At 42.5% G+C, this 11280-nt stretch overlaps 1 protein-coding gene across 1 annotated transcript in view; it reads left to right on the plus strand.

Annotated features, from left to right (window-relative positions):
* ADAP1 (ArfGAP with dual PH domains 1) overlaps nt 1-1317 on the plus strand; it is a 326339-nt gene extending 325022 nt beyond the window's left edge. Inside the window, exon 11 of the mRNA XM_068244589.1 lies at nt 70-1317. Coding sequence (XP_068100690.1) covers nt 70-98 — 29 coding nt within the window. The 3' untranslated portion in view covers nt 99-1317. The remainder of the gene's footprint in view (nt 1-69) is intronic.
* The last annotated feature ends 9963 nt before the right edge of the window (nt 1318-11280 follow it).

Genomic DNA, 11280 nt, shown 5'->3' on the forward strand with positions numbered 1-11280 from the left:
AGGGGTTGGGGCTGACATTAATTAAGCTTGATTACTTGGTCTCCTCTAACCTTCTGTCTCTTTTTCCAGTGGAAGCCCATTTCAAGCATAAACCGTAGCCCTGCGAGATGACCATTGTTTACAAGTGCACAACATTTATGGCAGAGCAAAACCTGTATCTACAAAGTAAATCGACTGTAAAAAGGGAAACTGTGATATCCACTGTGACCAGCTGTGAAGAGCTCTGCCCAACGGCACCCAATTTCCACTACAGCTGTTCTACCAAGGACTGAGCATGCCAGTGCCATGTCTGTCTCCATGTCTTGTGCCATACCCTGTTCCTCGCCCATGGCCTCTGAGAAGATGAGATCTATTGAGAGGTCCATCCCAGTGACTGATGGGAAATTCATGACTACATAGCGTCCCGCTGAGGTTTTCATCTGAGGATAGTAACAAATTTCAGCCGTACTTTTTATAATGAAATGAAGTAACCTGATCCCTTTAAGGCGTTTCCTTTCTTTTTAGTGACTGAATCATTACCTGATAAACCAGCCCATCTTCAATAGCAAGGGTGTGACTATTTATAATGAAACCAGTAGTAAGGCAATTCTGTGGTTAGTCCAGCATGATGATGGTGTGTGGGATCATCTGTACATAGGTTGGGAAAAGGAGCCATTGGTGTCTTCAGATGTGATTGTGCAGAAGCTCCTTTTGACTTGCAGGTTCTTGGCAAGCTGACAACGAATGCCTGACACCCCGATATAATTGGTTTCTGTGTTGTCATGCGTCAGGGTGATGAACAGCAGCTACAGGAAGCACAACTGAAAACAGGGAGGCGTGGCTTGTGAAATGCGGTATCCCTGTTACACATTCATATCTGCCAATAGCTGATGGGAGTTTTTAGCCGTCATAGCTGTAATTCTGGTTGGCTGTCATTTCATCGGATTTAGATTTGGATAAGATTTAGAGCTCAGAGTTCCGGAGGAGTGTTGTATTCTATTTCAGAAAGCAGTAATGTTTTTCTTCAGTCTTTCAAAGTAGCAGGTGGGTCACTGTGTTATACTCGCTACCCACATTGTGCGTGTCCATTGCAGGGATTGTATGTAAAGAGACATTGTCATATATCTATTGTAACAAATTAATCTTATTTAATGGAGTACTGTAACCCCTAAAAAAAAAAAAAGTGGAATTTACCTGGGGGCTTCTACCATGAAGAATGTAAACACTTCAGTCACTAGTTTAAAGTTCTACTGTATTGTACTTAAACTTAAGGGACACTGAAGGCTCGTGAAAAAATGTTTTACTCACCCGGGGCTTCCACCAGCCCCCTGCAGCTGTCAGGTGCTCATGCAGTCACCATCAAATCCTCCTGGCCCCGCCGGCAGCTACTTCCGGTTTCGGCGACAGGCTGGGAACGCCAGTGATTCTTCGCGTTCCTGGCCGCAATAGCACCCTCTATACTGCTATTGCTGCCAGGACCGTGCAGAATCACTCCCGTTCCCAGCCTGTCGCCGAAACTGGAAGCGGCTGCCGGCGGGGCCAGGAGGTTTCGATCGAGACTGCGTGTGCACCTGACAGCTGCAGTGGGCTGGTGGAAGCCCCGGGTGAGTAAAACTCATTTTTTTCAGGAGCCTTAAGTATCCCTTTAAGCATGCTTATACACGTTGCTATAGGATAGGATAACAGTGAAACAGTGGTGAAAAATCACATCATGCAGAAATGTGATGCTACACATATGGTGAAGCATACGGTACATACAGTGTGCCTCACTGCCGCTGAAAATGCACACGCTGTCCAGGAAACGCACGTGCGTTACTCCAACTGAATCCACCACACCCGATGTGAATGTACCATAGAAATATAATTGATTTGCATAGTGATGCGACTATAGTCTGTTGTGAGGGAATTCAACAGATGCAGTGTGAAAGGGACCCTAAAACCATATCACTGATTATAGCTTCATTTAAAACACACTTTTAAGTATAAGTATATTGACACATTAAACCCAGCAAAATAATAGTAGTGATTTCCACTGACTGGGTTCATTGGAATACATGTGGACAAGCTGCCATGCAGGGTCATATTGCCAGTGTCTACATTTAGCACTGCACACTGTAGAGGCCATGCAGTGTCATCTTGCCAGTATCTACATTTAGGCACTGCACTGTGTAGAGGCTATACAGTGTTGTGTTAGTGTATACGTAGGCCTCAATTCACTAAGCTTTATCAAACACTTTATGGAACGTTTGATAATTTACCTCATGGGTAAAATCTAATTTTGAATTCACTAAGGCGTTATAGATTTATTGAACATTTTATCGATATAGATTTATCAAATGTTTTAACACCTTTGATAATTTACCTCATGGGTAAAATTTAATTTTGAATTCACTAAGGTGTTAAAACATTTGATAAATCTATATCGATAAAATGTTCAATAAATCTATAACGCCTTAGTGAATTCAAAATTAGATTTTACCCATGAGGTAAATTATCAAACGTTCCATAAAGTGTTTGATAAAGCTTAGTGAATTGAGGCCATAGTGTAGCACTGCACTCTGTAGAGGCCGTGCACTGTTGTGTTGCCAGTGTCTACATTTAGCACTGCACTCTACAGAGGCTATACAGTGTTGTGTTAGTGTATACAGTGTTGCACTGCACTCTGTAGAGGCTGTGAAGTGTTGTGTTGCCAGTCTATACAATGTACATAAAGTCTGAGGAATGCTCAAATATGAATTTCTCTAAAAGAACATGCATTTCCTTAGCTACTCTTGTGATATACAATACACCTGCAACTAATTTATATCAAACTATCAGCAATGCACTAAATGATCTGTTTCTGAAAAAATACTTGATAGAGTAGCTTTAGGGGCATTCTCCCCGGGGTCCTCTAATGCCCTAAGTGCTACTACAAGTCTGGTACTGTGACTGTACAGATGGGCCCAGTCTGTAACTTTCATAATGTGATTCTTCCTCTTGGGATATAGAGGGCCACTACATTGCTGACACTCAGCAGTGTTTTATGTGGTTCTATGAGAAATATTGTAATGTTAACATGCAATGAATAAAGGCTATTAACTAGTTCACCACTAAGGGGGTTTCCCCCTTATGGACCAGAGCAATTTTCAGCGCTCCTTCCATTCATTCGCCAATAACTTTATCAGTACTTATCACAACAAAAATGATCTATAGCTTGTTTTTTTTTGCAACCAATTAGGCTTTCTTTGGGTGGTACGTTTTGATTAGAATTATTTTACTCTAAATGCATTTTAACGGGAATAATAAGAAAAAAATGAAAAAAAAAATCATAACTTCTCTGTTTTTGGCCATTATAGTTTTAAAATAAAACCTGCTACTGTGGATAAAACCCACATTTTATTTGCCCATTTTTCATGGTTATTACGACATTTAAAATATGTCCCAAGTATGGCAACAGTATTTTATTTGGAAATAAAGGTGTATTTTTTCAGTTTTGCATCGATCTCTAATTACAAGCCCTTATTTGCAAAAATAACAGTAATATACCCTCATGAAATACATATTTAAAAAAACAAAAGTTGAGTTGCTAAGATAACTAGGTATTTCTTTTAAATGTCACTTTTTTTCTTATATACAAGTGTTTTATTTTGGAAACTATGGGAGAGTGGGGGAGGTAAGGGGTTAATTAATGGGGTATTTCATGTATTTTTATTTAATTTGATGGATGTAGGTGTAATTTTACTACTTGGCCACTATGTTCCTTCCACTTTATTCCTCATGTGAACAGTAGACAGGATATTGATATTGTCATATTGATTAAACAGACAATATATTTACATATATTGATGAAAAGCAGTGGTTTTGCCATTAGCATCTATTTGGCTATGTTCACAGTGGGGAGATGCTTTGTTTTCCCTGAGAAACGCAACAGAGGGGAAGTTGCATTGCATGTTATGCCTGCAGTGGAAGGCACACAGTACATAAAATCATGTGGTAATGCACTACATGCTTTGCGTTATTCCCAACGCTGAATAGAATTTGCCTTCTTGAAACAGAAGGTATTTGTAATAATTTAGCTTTAAGTGGGCAACTGTGGTTTCCCATAATGCTTCACTTCTGAATATGCAAACCAGCTCTTTGGACCCCTGAAAGCCTGACACATATCCATAACAGCCGGTGTATAGTGAGCCTGTAGCTAATAAACTCTACAGAGCCACATCAACCCAACATGCAGACAGCTTGTTTCTGACTTTCTGGTCCTCATTGGTGCATGGCATGGCAGAGATTAATATGGTTCTATGGGATAGGGCTTGTACCAGCACTATTCTGTTATTACCAACAGATTAGTTATACTCCACTTCTAATGTGCCAATGTGAATGTATAATAGAATTCGTCCCACACATCACCCCACTGCAAGTGTAGCCTGAGAGGAAGGATATCACTGTCCTCAGTACAGCATAATAAACATTGCCTTCTGGTTACAGGGAAAGCATAGGAAGCAGCTGCTTATGTAATCAAGAAGAGACTGATCGACTTCACAATTCAAATAAAAGAGATTAATCCTGGCCTCCTCAGTGTCCATAAACTCTTCATTCATGCTTTTTTTTTCATCACATGAAGTTCATACATGAAGCCCTCAAGCGCTAAATGACTTGTAGCTGCTACACATTTCCATCTGCAGGTCTTCTAACTTTACTCAATGAAGCATTAAAATCCCAAATAAGGCCCATAAAATAATGTAATGTCTTCATCTGGACACCAGTCATAATTTACACCATTAAAGGCTGATTGAAGAATGCCACCTATATCCACTTCAATAACAGCTTGCAGAAAGATGTGACTGCATTACTTCAGGTGAACACTAGAGGGTGCTTCCTCCGTACATAAATTCCCATGGGAATGGCCATAGTCTGCAATTTTTTTTTAAAGCAAAATAACAGCTGCAGATGTCACAGTTATAAATAGCCCTTCCACTTACATTCCAATAAAACCAGGAAAAGCTGGTGGCAGCTGAAATAATATAAAGCATGCAGCCAATTTTGATATTCTTTGGTCTCATCATGATAAATATGATTAGTTCCATTCCACATCACTAGTTAATATGATGGATATTTTTAGTTGTGGAATGAGTACTGTCAATGGCAACTGTCTCATCCACAACTAAAAATATCCATCCTATATATGGAAAGTCTAGCTGTATTTAAAGTCCATCTAAAGTCATTAAAACTAAAAACAAATCCCTGTGTTGGGCTGCTATTAACGTTCCTCACTGGCACAGTGCCACCTGTCAGTAGGTAGAGGGCAGTGCAGCATGCCCATCACTGCACCAACATAGCTCAGGATTATGGCCCCTGCTGTGTGCTCTCTTCTCCCATACACTAACCTATTAATACACACATCCCACCTTATGTTAGTTACCATAAAGATGCACAAGAAATAGATGGGCTAGTCCTGAGCTGTGGGGCTGACAGACAATTGCCTTAGTAAGAGGGAGGAATGCATGACAGTGCTGAAGGAATCAATCACAGTCCCATTATGGCCTAGGATGGCACCTAAATCCTAAGCACCACGCAGAGCCCCGTCTACAATCAGATGCTGTCGTGGATTGCCTGTGGCATTGTACTGGGCCAGTCACGTTCAGCAGAAAGAGCATCTGATTGACCATCTCTTTAATCAATCCAATGCAGGTTACAGAATCACCTGTTCTATCCTTAGAGTTGCTTAGAGAGAACCTCCAGCCTAAACAAACACTGTCATTAAGTTACATTAGTTATGTTCATTAAAATAGATAGGTAATATCTCTTACCCACCTTGTTTTAAAAGAACAGGCAAATGTTTGATTTCATGATGGCAGACATTGTTTTGGTTGAAAGAAGGTGACAGGGAGCATGACACAGTTCCAACTGTCCTGTGTGCCTCTCCCAGTTGCTAGGCAACGTGAATAACATAGGAAATCCCATCATGCTCTGCACAGCAGAGAAAAAAAAGCCCCGGCTTTTTTTTCTTTGATGGGTGGAGCTTAGCAAAAAATGCAGCTAAAAATGATGCTTTAGTAAGAAATACAAAGTTCTGATGCTGTGAAACTGTTAAAGAAACACCAAGCCTTTTCAGTCCTGCTGAGTAGATTTTTCAGTCCGGAGGTTCACTTTAAAAAATCCAGGACCTCATACAAATAATTTATAGTCTATGCCATACAGTGTTCCCCAACCCTGTCCTCAAGGCCCACCAACAGTGCATGTTTTGTAGAAATCCACAGAGGTAGTTAAACAGCTCTGCTGCAACACTAATTACCCCACCTGTGATGGTGTGTGGGTTTCTGCATAACTTGTACTGTTGGTGGTCCTTGAGGACAGGGTTGGGGAACACTGCATTGCTCCTTGATAAAAAGTCTTATCTCCATAAAGGTGTACTGTGAAGATGTCCACTGCTACTGTATTTATAAGGTGGGGAAATCACTTGGTCTGTATGGGGAGTTGCAACACACTGAGCATTCCAGGCCCTGGCCTTATATATCTCTATGTCAGTGTTCTCCCCAGGCTTTTTTAGCCGGGTGCTACACCCGGCTAGTTTTGGCGAGCACCCGGCTATCATCGGCTCACCTCCTCCTATGCTATAAGCAGAGTTGCGCAAAGAAGTACCAGCCCTGCATTCTCAATTGCCCCACCCGGCTACTTTTTCATGCCACCCGGCTGGAAAAAAAATTCTGGGGAGAACACTGCTATGTAATAACAATTCTCTTGCATTACAGAATTATAGCTGATGAAAAGAAAATTTGTTAATGATAGGGTTAACCTCCCTAGCGTTCTGGACGAGCTGTGCTCATCCAGAGACGCTAGAGGACACCGCTCAGGGCCCGCTGGGACGATTTTGATAATTGTTTTTTTCAAACACGCAGCTAGCACTTTGCTAGCTGCGTGTTTGCCCCCATCGCCGCCGATCCCCAACGCGAAAGCAGGCCCCCCCCCCCCCCTCGCAGACCCAGTGCACAGCCTGGCCAATCGCTGCCAGGCTGCGCTTTGGGGTGGATCGGGAGTCCCAGTGACGTCACGACATCACTCCGTTCGTCACCATGGCGGCGGGGGAAGCCCTAAAGGAAATCCCGTTCAGAACGGGACTTCCTTATGGGCGTGATCGCCAGCGGCGATCAGAAGGGTGGGAGGGAGAGAGGAAGAAGGGGAGAATCATGTAGCTAGCACTAGGCTAGCTACATGATAGGGGGGGGCGAAAAAAACTATCCCGCGGCCATGGGAATTGAAACGCCCAGCAGGTTAAAAAAAAAAACAGAGTGAAATGAGGCATCAGAGTCAGATCCAAATATTGTAGAAGCAGCCTTCAGCATTGCCTAGATGTGAGGATGGTGTCCAGAATTCTCCTGGGAGATGACAGAATTCTACAAGTAATGTCAGGCTCCTGGCATGGTACAGATTCATCCACTCTAACCATCCCAGTATTGTGTGTTCCAGTAGCTTAGTGAAATCCATCAGCTCATAAAACATGTAGTGCAGCTCCTTTAGAACAGTGTTTCTCAACATTTTATTGGTATGTACCCCTTTTAAAACCCTGTACTCCCCAAGTACCCCCTAGCATAGTAAACATTATCACAGGTACCCCTTGACAAATATATATTTAATTATAGTACATGATAATTGGTTGTAAACCATTTCCAAGCATTTACTATTGCTTTTAATTAGCTAAAATACTAATTTGGTGTTTAAATAAGATTTAGCATTTTCTAAAAATACTCTAAATTTGTTATTCTTGGTTAAGTATATCAAGCCTGAGTACCCCCTGGAACCATCAGATGTACCCCCTGGGGTACGCGTACCACACGTTGAGAACCTAGGCTTTAGAACACTACATGCAGACTGCATTATAGGCAGGAACAGCCTTTAGTGTCTTGCTGTAAATTCAGTCATTATAAGGTAAGACCAATAACGCTATTGTGTAACGTGACTAACAATCATACAGCCTACTGACATCTCTCTCAGTACTGAGGTGGGACTCCAGCCTCAGGCCAGAAGCATTTGAAGTATTGGCTGTTACTGTTACCCATAGTAAGATTATTTTTTATATTCTGATCCATATAGAGGGGTGGAAGGTTTCTTCTTGTGTGAATAACCATTTGCTTTCAAACAGAACTAAAATGTCAATACTTTGTGTGGCTCCGCCCCCTGGCGTCTGTGACCTCAGGCATGGCTGATCCCACCAGCAGGAAAGCGGTCCTATCTCTGCTTGTGCCATGTCTTACATTGCCTGCCTTGTACATAGCATGTTTCTACCTTGAGATACTGATGAAGAACACTTCTGAATATGAAATATAGGCTCCATGTTTGTAAATTACAATTCATGATGTGAACATTTTGGTTTTGTCACCAATAGCGGTACTAAATGTAATTCTGATTAATAAATTATTACATTAAACTACTTTTTGTGTAGCGTCATTCTTTCTCCAGTGACCTCAGTGCTGTGACAGGACACAGGGATACCACTGGGGGCCTATTTATAAAAAGAGCAAACAGGAGTTATATCAGCAGCATCTGCATTTCATTGGTCCAATTTCTAGTAGCATGCAAACTGCAATAAAAACAAACATCTCATTGACCAGGTCTATGCAGGATTACCATGTCTTGTGAGAGTATTGACTTCAATTATATCTTCTGTTACCATATTTATAAAAGCAGTAGTCACTAAGGATGCAAATAATTCAGTTGATGTAGGATTATGCAAATATATGCAGCTTGAAAATGGAGCAATCAAATTCCACCTTGGGTTTGATTGGTCCATTTAAAAGCTGCATATGTTTTCATACAAAATATGGACCATCCCTAGTAGTCACAGCCTGATCACCACTTTTTTGGTTGTCTGATAGTGTTCTCCAATGTCACGGTGGAGAATGCCATGTACTACAGAAAATAGCGGCGTTGGTTTCACAAACTTTTCTTTGTCACTGGGTTTCATACCGCCACTTTTTTCTGTCAAGTGGCAACAGTCACACCCCTGTTCCATTCATGTACATGGAGCTGCAGATGAGCATTCTGAATCTGAACATTTCAAGCACAGATCGCAGCTGTCCTCCAGCTCTTCAGCTACTTCCTTCTTGCGGCTGTGAAGGAGGAAGTATTGAGAGCTGGAATACACCATGGAGGGCAGCACACAGAGGCAGCATTGAGAGGGAGTTAACTAGTTACTGGGGTCCGCTATGCTTGTAATTTGTGTTCTGTTCCAAATCATTTGGAACTTTCATCCCTAGTGATCACAGCAGTAATGTAAAGGTAATAAAAATCTGATCACTCATTCAAAATGTTGGCCAAATTTAGAAAAATTGAGAAAATAGAAGTGGTGACTCGTTTCTAGATGGCCACTCTTTATAAATGTGCCCCTTCATATATTCATCAGAACATATAGGAAAATGCTTGCATAGCTGGTCTTTGGCTGGATCTCTCATGTTGTGGCTATGCTTTATCGCTTCTCGTGCCTGCCAGCCACCCCTGCCTGTTGCTACAGCCACACGGAGCGCCCAGAGGGCAGGACAGAAACCGCCTGCAAATCCAATAGTCCTGTGAGATCTGGGGCCAGCTTCATGTTAAAGTGAACCTCCGGACTAAAAATCTACTCAGCAGAACTGAAAAGGCTTGGTGTTTCTTTAAGGCTACTTACACACTAAGACGTTGCGTTAGGTGGTGTGTATGGTGCATTACGTTGCGTATGGTGGTGCAGGAGAGGACGTTAGAGTGAGCCGCGTTAGGCGGCTCTATCCGCATAAGGTCTACCAGAGTGGCGCTGATTGGCCGGCAGGACCTCGTGATGCGGAGTGAGACACTCCGCATCACGTGGTCCCGCCGGCCAATCAGCAGCCACCAGTGCAGTGCATATTAAGTAGCCATGTGCGCGGCTACTGTAGCGGCATCTCCCCGCCTCCTCTCGCCCCCCACTGAGCATGTGCAAACAGTCTAACGCGGCTTAAGCTGCTCAGAACGCACAGTACGCTGCACTTTGCCCGAACGTGCAGCGTTACTGTGTAACGCAACGTGGGCAGTGTGAACAGCCTCATTGACTTTGTAGTGCTGTGCGGTGGGCTGCGTTACAGGCTGCACTAACGTGCGCCTGTAACGTCTGGTGTGTAAGTAGCCCAACAGTTTCACAGCATCAGAACTTTGTTTTTCTTACCAAAGCATCATTTTTAGCTAAGCTCCACCCATCAAAGAAAATAAGCCTGGGCTTTTTTCCCTGATGCTGTGCAGAAGCATGATGGGATTCCCTATGTTGTTATTCACGTTGCCTAGCAACTGGGAGAGGTGCTCAGGACACAGGACAGTTGGAACTGTGTCTCATGCTCCCTGTCTCCTCCTTTCAACCAAAAAGATGGCTGCCATCATGAAATCAAACATTTGCCTGTCCTTTTAAAACAGTGTGGGTAAGAGATTATATTACCTATCTATTTTAATTAACATAACTAATGTAACTTAATGACAGTATGTTTGTTTAAGCTGGAGTTCCTCTTTAAGGAGTGATTCTGTGCTGCTATGGAGTGCAAACAGCAGGGTGGTAATTTGTTTTTGCTTTATGTATGAATAGAAGGTCACCTGAAAATGTAACTCCATTTTCTCTAAGGAATCACATCTTCAACACGCTTCAGCAGACAGTAATCTGTACCAGTGAGTGGAGCATATATTGCAGTACAATAACTTCCTAGCAAGGAATGGGCAAGTGGGATGAGATCACTCCCTCAGATGTGTAAAACTGATCACTGTATCAAACCTATGTATACGAAGATGGCAAATATTGTCATTGCCAATTTGCACTGGCATTTTGGAAAATTCTGAACCATTGACAAACCGATATGCATTATGGGAAATACAGCATATCAAACTGATGCCATAATTCCAAAAATTACACATCTGTAGAGATGGTCAATGAGATCATTTTTTTCCAACTTGCATGCACATTTCATTCAAATTGTATGCAAACTGCACGTGCACCAGTTAGTCAAAAGCCCGGGGGCAGCTCGCAGGTCCTTTTCCACAGTTGATAATTCCATGCAGCCCGCAGACTGTAACAGCGTGCCACATGCAGGGGCCACCTTTATTGCCGATCTGCCTCCCTCGTTGCTTGTTGCTAGGTTATCTGTTAGTTTGGCCCCCTAGCACTTCAGAACGGCGATATTGCCCTTAGCCTAAAAAGTTTGTACAACTCTGGCCTAATTGGACAAATGAGCATTTCATTCACCACCTGCACATGTGCACTGCTTAAAATCCACTTTGTAAAAGCTCTTCTGGCTCAGCAACACTCTGAACATGAATAACCCACAGCAGCAGCTCAGA

This window comes from Hyperolius riggenbachi, chromosome 7 (genome assembly GCF_040937935.1).
Source record: "Hyperolius riggenbachi isolate aHypRig1 chromosome 7, aHypRig1.pri, whole genome shotgun sequence".
NCBI lineage: Eukaryota > Metazoa > Chordata > Amphibia > Anura > Hyperoliidae > Hyperolius > Hyperolius riggenbachi.